The sequence below is a fragment of the Tachypleus tridentatus genome, chromosome 8, assembly GCF_004210375.1.
Source record: "Tachypleus tridentatus isolate NWPU-2018 chromosome 8, ASM421037v1, whole genome shotgun sequence".
In the NCBI taxonomy this organism is placed as follows: domain Eukaryota; kingdom Metazoa; phylum Arthropoda; class Merostomata; order Xiphosura; family Limulidae; genus Tachypleus; species Tachypleus tridentatus.
Genome location: NC_134832.1, coordinates 38,418,309 through 38,437,971, shown reverse-complemented (window position 1 = coordinate 38,437,971; position 19,663 = coordinate 38,418,309). Strand labels below are relative to the sequence as shown.

Sequence of the window (19,663 nt, the reverse complement as noted above, 5' to 3'; positions counted from 1 at the left end):
TGGTGGGACAGGCACATCCTTAGAGACCCCACCCACAGCCGCCGTGGACGACGCGGGAGGAGAAGCTGCCGCCCCAGCTCGTTTGGGCCGCGGAACCGTCGGCGGCCCCGCAGACACCGCAGCATAACTTTCTACGTGCTTCGAGCATCGCGAGGGCGTTTGGTCACCACTACAAATATCACAAGAGACAGTACACGAACTGTCCTCATGTCCTTATGCCAGCCATATCCCGCACCGCGGGGTCTGGCACTTAGCCAATAGGTGGCCTTTGAGGCCACAGCGGCGACACAGCCGTCGCATACCTGGGTAATGACACATTACCCGAAAACCGTTCAGGGATAAAAAGTTTGAAACCGGCGTCTTCATGTTGAGACACACTTGTTGGTTCCCTGTACACATGGTTGACCGTGTCTGGTGTGCCTCGTGTTCAATTTCCTCACCGTCCCATACGCCGACAACATGTCCTTGACTACGTCATGGGACAACTCAAATGGGACCGACTGGAGGGTAATCCACTTAATGTTCTGCCTGGCCGGCTCCACAGATACGCTCTGGTCGCCCAAGGGAAAGTCCCCCTGGTCCAGCAGGCGACGGGCGTGAGCGGCCGACGCCAGCATCGCCACAAAACGTCCGCTGCCAGCTCAAGAAAGGCTTTAAAAACCGTAAACATTATCAAAGGCCACACCTCCTTCAACACGACGAAACAGCTCGGCTAAACTGTGCTGAAAAGCACCAAACATGAGACATGGAAACGTGGAAGAAGGTTTTGTTTTCTGATGAGAAAAAATTTAACCTGGATGGTTCAGATGACTTTTCAGTCAGCCTTCTGCGAACGCTTATATCGACCATGCCAAAGCGAATGTTTGCAGTTATTCGCAATGACATCCGTGCAAATCACTACTGAGACCTCTTGTTGGGCATTTCCTACCCTGTTTAGGACTTGTTTTTGGTATGGTCTTATACTTCTGACCAGCTAGTATTTAGGCTAATTTCATAGTGTTCACATTTTCCCCATTAAAATCTAAAATGTTTTTTTATTTTTATTTTCCATTTTCTTATTTTCATCTTTTGAATCTCTACTCTAATAACTGGTTGAGTCTAACAACGTGAAATGCATATTTCTTCTTTATGTTAATTGGCCTTAAGATTTTGGCCAGGAGCGTATGTACATAACAATAATATATATATATATATATATAACGATATTCCCTTGTTTCTCAGAGTTATAATGTTTTTTTTCATTTTGAAATATATTTGAATAAAAAATGTCAAATGCTATACTAATATAGTTCTTGTTAAATTTGACATTAATGCTATTTGTTGGACTGAGATCGTTTATTTCAAGTTTAATATATCAACTGAAAATTACAGTTGTCTACTTAAAAACAACTAATGCATTTGTTTTCGTCTAACCTTATGTTCTATTGTACTTGATATTATTATTTAAGTCTAACTAGCTGGAAGCTATCAGCAACTGGTGAAATTTGATTGTATAATACAATAACGCAGATCAGAAATAAGAAAACATAAGAGTTTGAAACATTATATTCAAGCTTAACAAATATATTCTATAACATAATAAAATTAGGTGATTTTTGCTTAAACTTAATTTTATTAATATGTAAAATATCTAATAAACAATTGATAAGAAAGACATTTTACAAATTAATCTTAATTTCTTTGGGTTTATTCTTTAAATACCCTTTTGTAAAAAATACACCAGTACTAAGAGAAATACCAAACGTATGCATGTATATCTTAAATCGAGTGATTGTTTGTTTTTTGAATTTCGCGCAAAGCTACTCGAGGGCTATTAGCGTTAGTCTTCACTAATTTAGCAGTGTAAGACTAGTGGGAAGGCAGCTAGTCATCATCACCCACCGCCAATTCTTGTGCTACTCTTTTACCAACGAATAGTGGGATTGACCGTAACATTATAACGCCCCCAGGGCTGAAAGGGTGAGCATGTTTGGTGCGACGGGGATTCGAACCCGCGACCCTCAGATTACGAGTCATACGCCTTAACCCACCTGGCCATGCTGGGCCCAAAATTGATTGAAGCGCATTCGTATTTTGATTTCTATATTTCCAATGAAAGACAATATATTAGGACAAAGCTTCTATAATACACATGAATAACATAATGCAATTTACTTTTATGTTTGTTTTGTTTGCTTTTTGAATTTTGCGCAAAGCTACTCGAGGGCTATCTGCGCTTACTTTTATATATAATAATTACAATAATCAGTTCCCCTTATCCTTATAATATATATGACAAGTGATATGAACGTAACAATGATTATTTAGAAAATCATAATTCTCACATAATCTGAAACACACGCAGATTACTCCACTTGAAATACGAAATGTAATTTCGGGTGAGAACACAGATTTTTCACCATAACGTACATTTATGACAAAAACTGATCGTAAAACATTCAAGTACTTTAATATTTAAGTATTAATAATCTGATTTTTTTATTGATTCAAATCAGTTATATTTTAGGTGTTAGATACTGAAATTGTTTTTGATTAGCATAAAACCAGTAATTGTTTACATCTCACAACCAAGTTTGGCACAATCCAGAATCTTTATCAATTTTTCTTTCGCTAAAACAGTTAAAATATAAGTTAAAACAACTCATATTCGGCTTTCTTTGTCCTGAAATATCCGTTTTCTCCTTTAACAAAGAACGGCAGATTTTAACGATACTTAAATAAAATCATATAATAAGCCAATCGAAAGAAAAAACACATATTATTTGTATTACTTTATTAATAAGTATTTTGTATTTATAGCAAAGAAGCTAATAAAACTATTTGCTTTCATCCCTATATCAACCAGCGAAGGCAGCTAGCTAACAGCACCCTATCACCCACGATAAGAGACTGACTGTTATTATTAAATGCATCTACACCTTAAAGTGCGGGAAACATTTTGTGGCATCGCAGGAACAAAATCAGCTCCCCAGCGTCGAAATCTTGACCTTTACAATAGAACCACCCCAAGTAGTCTCAATGGTGTCTGAGTATGCGTTTCATAGAGTCAAACCATGCAGTCTTAATGTTGTCTAAGTATCTATTGTTTTTGTATTTTTAAGAACCATGGAAAATAGTTGAAATTTTAAGTATTAAAATATTTTATATTTTGTTTTAATTATTGTATATTGTGCTAAATACAATTGGATACACTGTGAAACTTCTTATGAAAGTGTGTGTTTGTATTTTCTTATAGCAAAGCCACATCGGGTTATCTGTTGCGTCAACCGAGGGGAATGGAAGCCGTGATTTTAACGTTGTAAATTTATGCATAGACTTACCGCTGTCCAAGCGAGGGGCTCTTATGAAAGAACGCCTGAACTGCCCATAGGAATAACAATAATGAGCGTATCAAGAAAGAGATCGAGGTAATCTTGGCGTATTATGTTTGCAAAGGTTTATTTTTATATAATTGTCTGATTAGTCTGAGCTTGATATATCCTTTATATGTCGTTAAAGTTTATTTTGAGGACTACTGTAATATGCATTTAGTCACTCAACCAGATCATTTTATCTTCGTACTTTTGTATGTAAACATTTTGAATTTGCAAGATACACAACATCTTTAAACGTTCCAGGTAACAACCGTTTTTATTTTTTTTATTGAAAATTGAGTAAATTGTTTTGTTGTTTTTACTGTGTTTAAAACGTTTACTTATAATACGTTTCAGTGATTAAACACACAATTCAATTTGATGTCATTCTCGATTTTTATTACTTCCAGTAATTGATTGTAGATATGCTATAAATATGATGACTTGATATAAATAGTTAAAAAATAAATATAATTATATATAATGATCTCTGTATCATAATGACTTTAATTATTGTGGCACGTTTCTTTCATTCAGTAAAATATGTAGACATGTTGTCGGTGCATTAATGTGAGTTTCCATACACATATTTTCAATCACATAAACATATAAAATCAAAGTGTGGAGTTTCATCATTTTTGTCTGTTGTTATGGTTTATAAATTTAAATACAGTTTTATTTCCTTTTCCTTAGTGTGTTAGCGGCACAGTATTAATTCCTCGAATCATGTCAGCTGCTTTTTCTGCAATCATTATAATTGGAGCGTTTGTGTTTCCAGAGGTAATTGTCGGCATCACAGAGCCATCTACAACACGAAGTCCAGCCACACCTTTCACCCTGAAACAAGATATACTGATGTAACATTCTCATTAATGGCTTCACCTGACTAAAACAGTACATTACTTTCACAGAAAATTAAAAGTAAAAATAAAAATATGCACGTCTATTAACATCTTGATAAGTTATACCTAGTTTTTTCATACTGTTAATTTTGTGATGTGATAAAGGTGTTTTTAGCAATTTATATTATTTTTGCTTCAGAGTTGTAGTGCACACGAGTATAAATTTTGAGTACAACTCTAGCTTGGCCTAATGTGTTGCAGTAAAGTAAAATACCTATTTTTAAAATATGATTTAGATGTCTTCATCTTTTTGCTTACAAAAAGATATCAAATCTCCTCATACGTTTTTTTGAATAACTAAGAAATAAAAAAAAAACATTTGTACTTTAAACTATACGATTCTGTTTGAATGGCCATGTCTTAATATATATACTACAATATATGTTTACATATTTATTATATTGTCTTTATTTGTTTGTAAAGAAACTGATTTTGAATTTCTCGCAAAGCTACACGAGGGCTATCTGTGGTGGCCGTCCCTAATTTAGTAATGTAAGACTAGAAAAAAGGCCAGCTCTTGGGCTACTCTTTTACCAACGAATAGTGGGATTGAGCGTTACGTTATAACGCCCCCACGGCTGAAAGGGCGAGCATGTTTGGTGCGACGGGGATTTGAACCCGCGACCCTCAGATTATGTGTCGAACGCCTTAACCTTCTTGAACTGAATAAAAGTTTGTTATATTTTTAAACACTACGATACTGTTACTGTGTTTATATAACAGGTCCGTGAGACACAACACTTGATACAGAGCTAGCGCCAGATAGTTGATTCTATTGAAAGTAGAATTAATGTCAAATGGTTTATTACTTTTTGTAGCAGTAGACAGTTGTCCACACTTCACTAACCCGGTAAAGTGGAACCCGTCTGTTTAATAAAGTAAACATAATATAACAAAAATAATTTATTAAGATAATTAAATAGTGATATCTATAAAAACAAATTCAAACGTGAATAAATTATGTATATCTGAAAATCATTAAAAGACAAAACTGATGTAAATTTTCCGGATGAATCCGAATACATGTTTGAATTTTTTTTTTGTACTTTTCTGGGCATGTTTAATTAGTGAACGATGAATATATAAACCATAGTATCTGCTAAAATACTATAATTACGTTATAAAATGATTGTGTAAGAATAAAATACAAAACAGTTATAGGTTAAATATCTTATGTTGTGTAATTAAAATTGGTCAAAGCAAAAACAGTTAAATGGATACATGCTTACCTGCTACTAAACCTCAAGAAAACATAAAACTACGAGACTCATGATCTTCATGGAATATTGTGTATTCATACTGACATTTGTCAATTTTGTAATCAAGCAGATTTAATGTTTTAGTTGGAAAAAGAGTGATAGAAGAAATAAACAGCACTGTCTAAAGTGGCTTTACCTAAGCTGGGGATCTACGACTGTGCTTGGATCTCGAGGGTCACCCATTTTGCAAGTTCCGACAGGATGATAGATGGTGTAAGTCAGTGTCCTGGCTAAGCATGCTAAGTACCCGTCACTCCATGGTTTATAAGTCTCACACCCAGGAAAAACATCAAAAATTAATCGTGTTCCAAACCTTCTAAACGGCAGTGTTTGAGCTAAAGCTAAGCATTTCTTCATAGCTGTAACAACAGGCAGTTTAAGTTATAGCAAATACATCAGTTATGTTTTGTTTTATGATTAAAACCTATAAACCAGTTAGATCACTAACGTTTCATATATAAACAAATTTGTTGAAAGGAAACGATAACTTAATTTTCATTAATGACAAGGGTTTAATTGCTTGCTGTTATCAATAAAACACAAATCTTAAGTTCGAAGACAAAATATCAACAATGTTATCTGTACTTCTTTGAACTTTTTGTCATACTACATTTATTTAGTACTTTTGCATCTTCTTGTAAAATCTACAAGGTGTTATGTTTTATCTCAATTGTTAAAACCTATTAAAAATAATCAACTGAATTAAAACCGTACTGTACTTAGGAAATCAAAACACCATGCTAACTATAACCAATAAGAGGTTTCCGTTATTTATTATAAGCTAGATAAATTAAGTAGAGGAAACAAATCAAAGCAAAAAATGAAGAACTTAATTCCTAGTCATTGGTGAGGACGTAGCGCTAACTCATGCAAAACAGTATAAAAACCATTGTTAGAACTGATGTTCAATTCAAGAAATATTTAGTTTAATACGATTCGTTACTAGGCTTCTATTGCCAGAAATAGCATAATATATCAACTTACCGTCTACTATAAATAGAATTAATTGAACAACTTACCGTGTACTATAGATAGGATTAGCTGAACAACACAACTCCTACTTTAATTAGAAGTAGCTAAATAACATTCTGCTTACTATAGTTAGACCCACTTTAAAAACATACCTATTACTATAGTTAGAGTAGGTTAAGTAACTTACCATTAACTATAGTTGAAACTAGTTGAACAATATATCTGCTAGTATTGTTAGAATCAGTTGAATAAGTTACTTTCTACTATAGTGAGAATTATCTGAATAACTTACCGACTACTTAGATATAGTTAGTTGAACCGTCTGTTATAACTAGATTAAGTTGAACAACTTACCATCTACTATAGTTAGAATTAGTTGAACAACATACCTACTACTATAGTTAGAACTAGTTGAACAACTTATGGTGTATTATACCTAAATTTAGTTGAAGAACTTACTGTATATTATACTCAGGTTTAATTGGACAATTTACAATCACATTCACTGAAACTAGAACAGTTGATCAACTTACCGTCTACTACATTAAAAACTAGTTGAACTACTTACCGTCTACTATAGTAAGAATGTCTTTTTCTTTGGTTAAATAGCATGGATCAATGATTGGTGCATCGTAGGGGTTGGAAGATCGCAGTTTAATAAAACCACGACTTTCAGGACGTAGCAACACGGGAAACAGAGAAAAAGTGTCTTGCCCTAGGTAAGGAGCATAAACCTTTTCCCACAGCTAAATAAATATGAGAAATGATCATAATCTATAGTTTATTACATGATCAAACAAGCATTGAGCGTTTGCTTTATAACGTTAAGCTAATTATGAGGAATATCACTTATAACAAGGAAATACATTAATAATAATATAGAAGTAAATCTGCACATTTGTTAAATACATAAACTATTTACTCTGTAATAATTCATATTAATTTCCTAAAAATATTTTCAGATTCATACACAAATTATTATTATTTGTCTCGCCATACTTCGTCCGTGATGCCTTGATTGGAGCGGAAGGAGTTTCCAATGTCAGCTACTACGCTTCCCGAAAGAAAGTGGATTTCTATGTCTGGATAGTCATCTGTGATATTAGCAAATTTTGTCTTTATGAATCCCAAACCTTCAACAGCACCAAACAACGTCAGGGGACCTATATGAAGTACAAAATAGTTTTAATTTTCTTATGGCTTTAATAAAATTCATTGAGAATTAAAATGAAACAGCAACTCACTTATTGTCTTTCTTATTTAAGTTAATATAGAATGTTAATATAAATTAGCGAAAGCAGTCTTATGTAAATTTTTATTGTTCAATTTGGCATAGTTATTGAGGTATGGCACTGACTATCTTCAACAAGCTGAATGACACTTTAAGCGGAACAAAAATTAAATGGTTGAAACAAATATCCCATTGCTCAGTTGTAGAAATCCATATTTTAGAATTGCTGATCACATGCATTCTAAATAATCTGTATAGAACACCATATTGAGAATCTGTTATTGGAATTTTCTACTAAATTTTCTGAGTCAAGGGCAAATAAATAAATAATTATATCTCCGACTTCAATTTGAATGTTTCTTCAAAATAAATTTATCGTTAAAACAGTTTATGTTATAAAGATGAAATGAGTCACTTAAACAGCGTGCTAGCGGTGCATCAGCGGCCGGAGAGTATATTATTTCTATCATTGTGATATTCTGCAGTTGTATCATTATGGTGTAACAAGCGTGTAATAATGTTAAGTATTGTCAAATGACATTGACAAGTAGCATTGTTGATTGGCATTGCGAAGTGGCATTACTCAGCAATATTGCCAAAAATTGATTGAAAATATGTAATATGTCTACTATGAAATATTACTGCATCTTACTACAAGCATGAACGGAATATTAACTGCGCCGACTCAAATTTCTTGTAATAAACAGAGAATTCTGAACAGAAAACTGTTGTTAGCAAACTACAATTCGAAACAATTTCTTTGCCGAATTGATAATAACAAAAGAAACGAAACTACCGTAATTAGATGATATATGAATAACTAAAGAAACTTATTTGCAAAGATTTTTTTTTATTTATGAAAAATAAAAAGTGTTTATTTTTTCTAAAATTACGAAACATTTAATTTTATCAAACCCTTCACATTCAAATATTTTGTCTATCACATATTATTAGGTATCTTTTCCTATAGATATATATTAAAAAAAAATATATATATATATATATATACATATAATGTGTGGAATAAATGTGAACTTTTGCAGACACAATACTAAACTTATATATTTTGTATGCACAATGGTAACGAAACTAACTTAATGATAAAAGTTAATTTTTAATTTGTTTCGATGTTATTTTGGATACCAATTAGTTTGTTTATTAAGCATAAGAACACACGATTAGCAAATTTTTTCACTGTCCACCGCAGGTATCGAAACCCAATTTGTAATTTTATGAGCTTTCATATTTCCCTCTGAAGTTACTAGATTGGCGTGTCCATTACTACATGTTTTTGTTTTGGATTAACTGTATCCTACAACACCTTCCACAAACCATGCATGGAACAAAGAGCGAACAACGTTTCGACCTTCTACGTAAAATATTTTCTCAACCCAAACGAGCCGTTTTTGCATGTATATTTCTCTACAAGTGGGTTTTCTCGACATCACTGACATGCATGGAACAGTGAATAACAACAGTTCTCATCAAAATTCATAAGATGGCTTAATACATGGCCACAGAACAAAAAAATAATCAAAAAACTCTGACAAATTGGTACATACACAGGTAGTCATGAAGATTCATAAGAAAAAGTAATGCCCGGACACATTATTTATAAAGAAATATTTTGGAAGAATTTGTATAGCTGAAATCAACGTAATGTAACACCGTTTATCACGAGTTTTGGAGTAGAAGTACTTAATAGTTACATTCCAGTTCTATTTTTAATAAAACTACGGATGATATCTTCTCAAAATAAAGTGGTATAAGTACGGTTACAAGAAATGTCTCCAAACGATCATTCTTTTTACACAAACTATGTTTAATAAAGAAACATTTAATAACCATTTCATGCACGGCTTTTCTCATTGATTATTAGTTTTATCATACTGTCTGATCATGTAATCTATATCATTGGTCTCAGAGGATATCGAACCTATAGGGGTCCGCAAAGGTAATACCATCTCTTTAAACAAATAAGTTTTTAATACTGCTGTTTTATTAATTGCACACTCAGCTATATAGGTCTTTTATTTGATAGTGAAAAATGGAAAATGAGTTATTTATTAGTTAGTAAAAACAATATGTTGGGTAGACTTAATTTCTCAAAATATGGGGTCCATGAAGAAAAAATATACAATAAAAGGGGTCCTACATGGTGAAAAGGTCTATGTATACTGTCTGATCACACAATCTACATATTACTCAATCACATAATCTATAAGATGTCTGATCATAAAGAACTTGAGACTACACTATACAAAAGTACGCTACCTTCGCCCTTAGTAAAATATCTGATGATATTTGGGAGAGTAAAAGCTCTAGGTAGAAAGGCTGTAACTGGTTGATCAACAACATAAGATAAGGCTCCTGGGTAAATGTGGTCCTGTAGGTTCTTTCCAACTGGAAGGTTCACTAAAACTGGTATCTGAGAGTACAAACAATGCAATGCTTGCATTGAATGCATTTAAAGTTAGTGCTTTTTAATCGAGTGAAATAACAAAACATGTAACTAGAGTTTTTTTACACTTATAAGTAAAAAAAAACGGTTTTCTATAACTTATACTAGGGTTACTTCTATTTTATACTGCTAAAATTGTTGTTGAAAATCATACATTTACTAGCTGTGATACAACTATAGCCATATTATATCTTTATAATTATAGCATATAAATATATTTACTAGTTGACCTTAGTGATCCCTAATTTTGTGTTTGTTTCGATTGCGATTTTATTTGTCTTGAAATACACTTTTAGCAACATATCTTGGTTTAACCTAGTACAAATAACTATACATACACCCAGTTTTTTTAAGTATTTTCTTGGGCCAATTCCTGATAACATCAAAAGTTGGGGTGAGTTTACAGTGCCAGCACAGAGAATAATTTCCTTTCTAGCGAAGACCGTATGTTGTACTCCAAACTTGTCATAGGTAATCGCTCGTGCTCGGGGGTTCTCATCAAAAATTATCTAAGATGTTAACAGGATAATTAATACCATAATATCAAGGTGAATTATGCAAAAAACAACAACAAAATTACAACACCTGGCCCTTCATGGTTAACCCTGCAAACACACAAAACAGGTAATACTAAACCCACTTAATATTTCTCAGCACAAAAAAACTCAGGAATATCTGTATACCAAATAGTTGTGTGACATAAACACTGTCTGCAAGTTTTAGACAAGTTTATAACAAAATCCTGATCTGAAACTTAATGAGCATATTAACTATATTAAAAATTTAATTTTTAGCCTTTTTAAGAATAACATAAAGCTGAAAAGTTTTACAATATTCTTACTTTAGTGACAAAAGCAAATATAAGAACATCCAGATTAGATCTCCCACTGGATGTTCTCAAGTATGCTTTGGACGTACTGCATCGAGCTCCTCTTCTTATTGTACCCTGAGGAATTGCAAATCCTGTAAAATCCAGTTGAAAGTATTTTTATTATAAGTAAGAAAGCCGGAGTAACGTTACTTCTGGCAGTTACAATAAAACATTAATAAAAAATTATACAAGACGTAAGGTTAGAATATAACAATATTTTAAGAGTACAAATACATAATATTTTGCATCAAAAATTTAAAAGACTATTATGATTAGTTTGTAACACACCGATTGAAAAATAAATTAAATTAGAAACATATTAAAATAAAATAATTCAGATATATCTTAACACTACGGTAAAGTAGATTAAATGTTTACAAAATTATTTTAACCTAACCTTTCAAACTTCAACAAATAGGCCCGGCATGGCCAAGTGTGTTAAGAACATTTTATAATGCTTAAACATACTTGAGCATATGACATATGCTAAGAAACTGCCCCCCCCCCGCTAATACAGCGATAAGTCCACGAATTTACAACACTAAAATAAGGGTTTTGATTCCCCTCGGTGGGCTTAGCAGATAGCCCGATATGGCTTTGCTATAAGAAAAACCAAAACTGAGAAACTATTTTCTTTGCATTTATACAAGTCCACCTTAAAACACTGTGAAATAAAGCCTTGTTGCTAATATATATACATCCATAAGTAATTCCATGACATTAAAATCTCATTAAATGGAGTGTTAAAAAAAAACCTCTAAGAAAGGCATAAATATAGGTACCTTTCTGAAAGAGTAAACTGTTAATCATCGTAGATACAGCTACACGTAAGAATTATATTTTAATTATATATATCATAACCATAAGCCATAAGCAAAAACACATTAACATGAAATAAAGTACGCTGCATACTTTTTTTAAAAAAGGATCCTATGGTGCAAGCTACAACGTGGGATTATAAAATGTATCCTAGGTTTTGGAGGTGACTACGGCAATAGGATCCACATTGTGGTGAAGATTCAGCGTCTGTTAGTCTTAACCTCCAATTCGCTAATCTTACATTAGAAAATTAGAAATTAGGAAAGCGAGTTGTGGGTGCTTGAGCTCACAACGTCCCACATCTATATCACCCCTCACTGCCTGCAGACAGTTGTGGGAAGATGACTACTCTCCCAAGTTAAAATAAGAATAAGAAAATGATGAACATAAAAAAGGATGAAAACTAATAAATAAATAAACAAAAATATTAAAATAAAAAAGAATGAAAATAAGGTATTCTCTACATGTACAGTTAGTATACAAAAATTCTTAATTTTCCTATGCTTTTTGTTAAGCACCGAGCTATACAATGGACTATTTGTGGTTTGTCCACCGCGGATATCTAAGCCCAATTTTCAGTTATAAGTCCTCAATTTGACCCTTGAATCTCTAAGCGAAGTGGTTAACACCACTTAGTCAAAATTAATAAGGTATTTCTTACATACGTATTACCATTCACAATTAACAATTGCTTCTATCTCATACTGCTGAAGTTTGTTTGTTTTTTGAATTTCACGCAAAACTATAAGAGGGCTATCTGCGCTAGCCGTCCCTTATTTAGCATTAAAAGAGTAAAGAAAATGCAGCTAGCCATCACAACCCATCGCCAAATTTTGCGCTACTCTTTTAACCAACAGATAGTGGGATTAACCGTAACTATATAACGCCAATATGGCTGAAAGAACGAACATGTTTGGTGTCACGGGGCTTCCAATCAGCGATCTTCAGATTACGAGTCGAGTGTCCTAAATCGTCTGGCCATGCCGGGCCTATTGCTAAACTTGTTGTTGAAAAACATATCTTTAATACTTTATAGCCACAAGATATGTATACGTATTATAAAAGCGACGGTAATATTACACTATTTCATTAGTAACCAAAGAGTTGGTCGTGGGTGTTGTTGACTAGCTATCTTCCTTCTAATATTTCAGTTCTTGTTTTCTTATATCCGAAACAAGCAAAAGTTATTCAGATGTACAAATATATGCATGAAAAATATAAGGAAGAAATATGTTTCCCGTTTTTTCAATGTTGAAAAACATACCTTTAACACCTTTGATACTACGTTATAGTCTTTTACCACGTTTATTAAAGCTAGATCTTCACGTTTCATATTGTAAAATTATTTTACTCAATAACGTTGTTTACTTTCGGATTTTTGACATCATTATTGGTAGACAAGTTTTCTAACTAATTTCCGGTTAAATTATATACGTGTATAACGCTAATTCGGAATAAAAACCCATGTTTACAGACACGCCAAATAAAGATGTCATCTGCTAGCAAAGGAAGCAATACCAAATCAAAATGCAAAAATTTCATTAACATTTTCTCATTTAATAGATAAAAATAAAACTCAATTTTAACAATGGTTTTATGTGAGCTGTCTCACAATTCTAACGACTTTTATAAGAAACTGACATATATAACAAAATACATTTCCGTACAGAACGGAAAATTCACACAGCTAGTTTAAAAATGTATCCTACTCACAAGATATTCTGAAAGCAAACGTATGTTTAGAAGAAACATCATCACTTGTTTGTTTTGAACTTCGCGCAAAGCTACTCGAGGGCTATCTGCGCTAGCCATCCCTTGTTTAGCAGCATAAGACTAGGTGGAAGGCAGCTAGTCATCACCACCCACCACCAACTCTTGGGCTACTCTTTTACCAACGAATAGGGGGATTGATCATCATGTTATAATGCCTCCACGGCTGAAAGATTGAATATGTTCGGTGTAGTGGTTTCAAACTCACGAACAGTACATTGCGAGTCGCCCGCCATAACTTCCAGACCATGTCAGACTTCATTCTTACTTCCTTACTAATTTATTCTCCCCACGAAACAAAACAAATCTTATACAGATGAAATTGGTTGTTGATAAGTGCAAAACTTTATATTGAGCTGTAGGTGCTCTCCCATCGCTTGTATCAATCACCGATATTTAGAGTGACAAGCCTTTAAATTTGCCAAAAAGCGACCTGAAGGGCTTTTCCAAATGAATACTTATAAAACATGCATTCATTTAGACGACTTATTTTTCTCGGAAAGTTTATAACACACCCATAGACAAAAAGTGGCACGCGATTATTTGTATATTATTTTTTGCGGTAAGTTGGATCCATAGACTGGTATGCTAATCAACAGACTACTTCCGACCAAATATAGACGGCCCACCTTTATGATCCCACACATACTTGCTTTTAGTTTAGAAAAGATTGCTTTGAATCAAACATTTACATCCAGACAGTTAATAAAAAGACTCGCTACATTTAAAAAGGTATTATTTTCATTTAACGTTCGTGAATAATGTATAATATAATCTAAAACTTTTGATGTTAAAAATTAGATTCCGATATTTTGTGCACGTTTAGAATTGTACCATGTCCCAAACGTCTAAGTTAATCCATTCATCTTACCAGACTGCTGAGGTCCATTATAATCAATATTTGGATAACCAAGGAATTTTCCACTTTCAACAAAAGCGTGCGCTAAGGGCATAACATGAGGTGGTGTAGAAACAGTGAGGTATCCCCCTCTCCCGTGAAATCCTGTAGAAACGTCCAGACAAAAGTACGTAACTAAGTTGAGAAACAGAAAACTCTAAACAATAATTTGTTTCTCCATTGATTTATATTTGCATAGCAGATAATGTAAAATTATTATCTTCAGCGTTTGTAGAATTAATCCAAAGGTCGCGCCTTAACAACCTGGTCATGCCAGGCTCTATTATCAGGAATTTCAAGTAATGTTTTTTCTATATTTCTTTTTGAAATAAGTACATAAAACAATTTATTTGTCTAAATAAATTTGTTTCTTGTTAACATCTAATGTCTGTAATAATAAAATTTCAAACAATTGTTTAATATGTTGGGGTTTTATTAGCTGAAACCAGAACTATCATTTTCAGAAGATATCAGTGCATGAGAAAATTGCATTACTGTCGGTTATCTAAACAAAATACAAAACTATACTTCGTAGTAATTAGAATTTAGATGAGAAGTGGGTTTACCTTACTCTTGTTTACTATTTAATACCATTATTATACAAAAAGATAATTCTTACCATTGTTTGCAATTAGAGGATCTCTGTTGTCTTCTGCTTTCAGAAAGTATGGGAAAACATCCCTCCAGCTCCAGCCGTAAGCACCATGTTCTCTCTCCCAGCGATCGTAATCTCGTCGATTTCCTCGAACATACAGCATGTAATTTAGCACACTTGAGCCACCCAACACTTTGCCTCGAGGCCACCTTACTCGCTATTAACAATGTAAAAAGTATATCACTAAGGTATACTTTACTTGTCAATCTCTTTCAAAGTCAAAACCTCCCGAACTTCTGAGAAGTCAGTAGCGTGTGTTCAGCAACATTGAAACGTATGGTATTTTATTTTATCTACAACTTTTTACCAACTTTCTGAGGTCCAGTGAATTAAATAAAACAAGTCAAACAACATTTGCCATAAATGTATCTAAATATTTAATTCCGGGCCACTTTATGAAGTAAAGAGCGTGTAATTCAAGACATTAGACTCGACTCGTAATCTAAGGGTCGCGGGCTCGAATCTCTGTCACATCAAACATGCTCGCTTTTTCAGCTGTTGGGGCGTTATAATATGACGGTCAATCCCAATATTCATTGGTAAAATAGTAGCCCAAGAGTTGGCGGTGGGTGGTGATGACTAGCTGCCTTCCCTCTAGTCTTGCACTACTAAATTAGGGACGGCTAGTGCAGATAGCTCTTGTGTAGCTTTGCGCGAAATTCAAAATAAAACAAACCAAGACACTAGAATCGCCTATCATTTCGATTTTTTCCCTTCTGACTTTCAAACGCTCCCCAGTGGCTCAGCGGTATGTCTGCGGACTTACAACGCTAAAAACCGGGTTTTGATACCCGTGGTAGGCAGAGCACAGATAGCCCATTGTGTAGCTTTGTGCTTTATTCAAAACAACGACTTTCAAAAATTAGAAAATAGCCCACAGTTAAACACAACATGGTGCTAGTTATTTGTATGCTACAGCGTCTCTCAGTGTTGATTTAATGAAGTCATGGATGAAGAATACAGTGGAAGTGATTAACTCTGGTAATTTCAGAAAAGCTTAGTTTACTTAAATAATTTTAATATACACAAATAAATATATGCGTAAATATTACGCAACAGCAACGTCAATTTTAATATCAAAAGGAAAGCAAATATAACACAACTATATCAAGGATATCTTGGATTAAAGTTTAAAACCCTTCCCAGACAAAACAAAGAATACATAAACAAATATAATTCAAATACAAAATACAATACGAAAAAAGTAAAATGTATTGAGAGATGCCTGAAAGCGTAGACGTACACTGTTTATCCCCATTTTAATTTTATGCATGGAAGCCTCGCGTGTAAGATAGAATTAAACCTGAAGCAGCTTGGAAATAAAATCTCTGGCAAAATCTAAATATCAATAGAAAAAAAAATTAATACACGTGGTTTAAAAGTTTATTCAACTGACAATATCTTCTCAAAACATCCAGAATAAAAAGTAAAAAACATCTGTTGACAGGAAATATTACATTAGTTTATCTCTTCAGATACCTGGAAGACTTAAAAATTCAATTTAGGCTGCTGTGAAAGTGGGTTGCTCCTAATGAAGCAGAAAAACAAGAAATGGAATTAGAAAATGTGTGTGTGTGTGTGTTTTCTTATAGCAAAACCATATCGTGAATCGAACTCCTGATTTCAGCGTTGTAAATCCGTAGACTTACGGCTGTACTAGCGGGGGCCGAATTATCAAACTAAAATAAAACAGGTTATTTCAAACTCGCCCTTATGGGTGATAAAAAATGTATCCAGGAAGCTTTCATAAGAGGCGCATTCCTGTGCAAAGAGCATAGTATTATCTTAGATATTCTTTAGCACGGATTTAGGCAGGATACCCATGATAAGCGCTTAAAGATTGAATTGGAAGCAACTGCCTTGCTCAGCATGACATTTGTGTAGAAAGTCTTGGAGGTCTGATCTATAAAAGTAGCACAGATGAGAAAGACAACGTTTCAAAAGATTTTTTTCAACGTTTGTCTTCCAGTTAGCTTGCTCCCGTTTTCGCAGAGGTGTATATGCTATCCAAGAGAAATCAGGTGGACCTGACGTGATTGGTTAATATTTTTTGAAAAGTTATTAGTGGAACGAGTGATGATTGGACTTATGGTGATCACAAACTGCTAATTTCATACCTGTTTCTGTTTAGCTATGATTTATTTGCATTGATCAGAAAGATTACGTGATTTGTCTTGTTTCCTAGCATGCATCTAGATCATTCTGTCTAATTTTTCCAGTCTATTTGATGTCCAGGCAATATGACATTTCTACCAAGGTAGATTTGTGTCTTCACCAGGTTTATGCAGGTGCAGTCTTAAATGCTCTATTTTTTGGTCCCAAAATATTCTAATTCCACGACGCAGGACGTTTTATAGGGACGTAGCATGTTATAAGTGGCATTTTTGTTCTTTATTTGGTGTTACACGCTGACCTGAAGATGATGATAAAAATCTTTTCGAAGCGTTGCCCTTTACATTTGTGTTATTTTTGTAGATCAGCCCTTCCAAACTTTCTTCACAAGCTTCACATTGAACAAGGCAGTTGCTGACAATTGCATCTTTGCTCAATACGTGAGATCTATAGGTCAATAATCATTAGTACTGAAAAAGTAAAGTTGGATTGGATTTTCTCACTAATGTTTTTTTTACAAATAATAATACACTCTATTACATTAAAGTTGGGTGAGCAATTTCCAATTTGCCTTTTTTGACTTAGAAATATTAGACTTAATTACGTTCAGGGCCGTTCCAAGGCGGATTCAAAGGGCTCAAAACCCCATCTTAAAATTTTAGGAGCGCAAAAATTGAAAACATTTAGAAAAAATACTAACGAGCAAAAAAAAAATGGATATTTGTGGTGAAAGTTAGAGTACAGAACTTAGATTAATGTGACATTGAATCTCGGAAAATTCAACTCCAAATAAGGTATTATTTTAAATACGTGAAAACCACTCAAAAACATTTTCTAAATACGTTTATTGTTCTTCAAATTTTAACTTTGTCCATTAGTACGGCAAGTAGCAAAAGGTCTTTTTCGAGACTAAAGTTAATAAAAACAATTTTTGCTTTTCACAATTAGGAAAAGAAAGATTAAAACGGTCTATCAATAGTATCTATAGAAAATTGAATGACTAAAGAAATGAGTACGGATAAATTAAAAAAACGTCTGCTTTGTTAAAAGCTCGTAAACTACACTTTCAAAAGACTAATCTTTAATATATATTTTCTAATATGTACTATTTTTGTACTTTGGATACTGAACTTTTAAAAATATTTACTATTTTGTAAACCATAGAAAATTAAATGAAGGAATAAAAAATTAAAAAGGGAATAATGAATGTTTTATTTTTAAACTTGAGGCGGCACTGATTATATTGCTTATAAAATTTAAATTTATTATAATTAGAGACTAATCAAGCCAAACAATTAATTAATTATACAAAGATGAAAATAGCATTCTGTCTTTCCTCAAGAATTCCCACATACCATTATACATTAAATTACATTTTCCTTATAATCGAGATTTGGTGAAAACTGCATGTCTTACAGAGAATTGAAGACATTAGTTGAAAACTTTAAATTGTGGCTGAGAAGGAGAAAATTTATAAGATTTTCATAAAATGGTTTCATTTCTGTAGTGAATTTAATGGAGCTCACAGATTATAGTCGGAAACTCAATTTCATCATTTTTTTGTGAATATTAGCAGGTTATGCAACTATGAGTTGGAACTTTCAGTGCTTTTGGGGACATGACTTAAAATTATTTTTTTATCATAGTTGATTAAATTTTATATGATTAAAATGTTGTAAGAAAAATATAAATAAACAGCAGTCAGAGGTGGAATTATCCATAACTAATACTACATTATTGACACTTTTTGTTTGATTCTATATTAAGTAAATGTTATGTTTACCTTATTAATACGATAATTTTAGGTTAATGATAGGCATGTTAAGAAAGTCCTATGATGTGAAATAGTTGTTTCAAGCTAGCTAGACAAGGATTGGTTGGTTGTTACGAAATGTTATTTGGATTGTTTTCACCGAGAGGGAAACAAATTGCAGATTTTAACTTTATAAGGTCTTAAGCCTACCGTAAAGCACTGCACAAAGATTTTATCCACTAGCTATCCTTATTTTGAAAGTGATAGACTGGATTGCTTGTTTGTTTGTACTTAAGCACAAAAATACACAGCAGCTATCTGTTCTCTTCCCACCACGGTCTTCGAAAACAGGTTTGTAGTATTGTAAGTCCGCAGACATACTGCTGTACCACTGGGGAGCAAGAGATTGGAGAGAATATAGCTAGTCAACAACACTGACAGCCGACATGTGGGCTATTCTAATAGAATAGTGGAATTTGACTATCATTCTATAATGCTTTTGTAATTTTGAGGTGTGCAGAAAGCTACTTTTGTGACAACGGAGGGCAAACCATGAACCCTCCAATCTACAGTTTGGTAAGTTAATTACTAGGTCACGCCCGACCCT

The 19,663-nt window shown here is 33.3% G+C and overlaps 1 protein-coding gene and 1 long non-coding RNA gene across 7 annotated transcripts in view; one reads left to right on the top strand and one right to left on the bottom strand.

The window, feature by feature from the left end:
• The first annotated feature begins 298 nt into the window (after positions 1 to 298).
• On the top strand, positions 299 to 7,205 carry LOC143222205 (uncharacterized). Of its 2 annotated transcripts, XR_013012093.1 has the most exons (4): positions 299 to 949; positions 3,236 to 3,407; positions 5,599 to 5,727; positions 7,096 to 7,205. It is a non-coding gene; the product is annotated as an uncharacterized LOC143222205 (long non-coding RNA). The 2 variants fall into 2 exon arrangements; XR_013012092.1 differs by lacking the exons at positions 5,599 to 5,727; positions 7,096 to 7,205 and adding an exon at positions 4,047 to 4,185.
• LOC143222204 (glucose dehydrogenase [FAD, quinone]-like) overlaps positions 3,736 to 19,663 on the bottom strand; it is a 33,136-nt gene continuing 17,208 nt past the window's right edge. For 3 of the 5 annotated variants that reach the window (XM_076448328.1, XM_076448329.1, XM_076448330.1), the window contains exons 4-12: positions 15,156 to 15,348; positions 14,510 to 14,671; positions 11,020 to 11,141; positions 10,517 to 10,687; positions 9,992 to 10,145; positions 7,486 to 7,649; positions 7,055 to 7,232; positions 5,651 to 5,873; positions 3,736 to 4,190 (exon numbers count right to left, since the gene is read on the bottom strand). In XM_076448328.1, the coding sequence (XP_076304443.1) occupies positions 4,043 to 4,190; positions 5,651 to 5,873; positions 7,055 to 7,232; positions 7,486 to 7,649; positions 9,992 to 10,145; positions 10,517 to 10,687; positions 11,020 to 11,141; positions 14,510 to 14,671; positions 15,156 to 15,348 (1,515 nt within the window). In that variant the 3' untranslated portion in view covers positions 3,736 to 4,042. The remainder of the gene's footprint in view (positions 4,191 to 5,650; positions 5,874 to 7,054; positions 7,233 to 7,485; positions 7,650 to 9,991; positions 10,146 to 10,516; positions 10,688 to 11,019; positions 11,142 to 14,509; positions 14,672 to 15,155; positions 15,349 to 19,663) is intronic. The other 2 variants (XM_076448331.1, XM_076448332.1) reach the window with 2 other exon arrangements.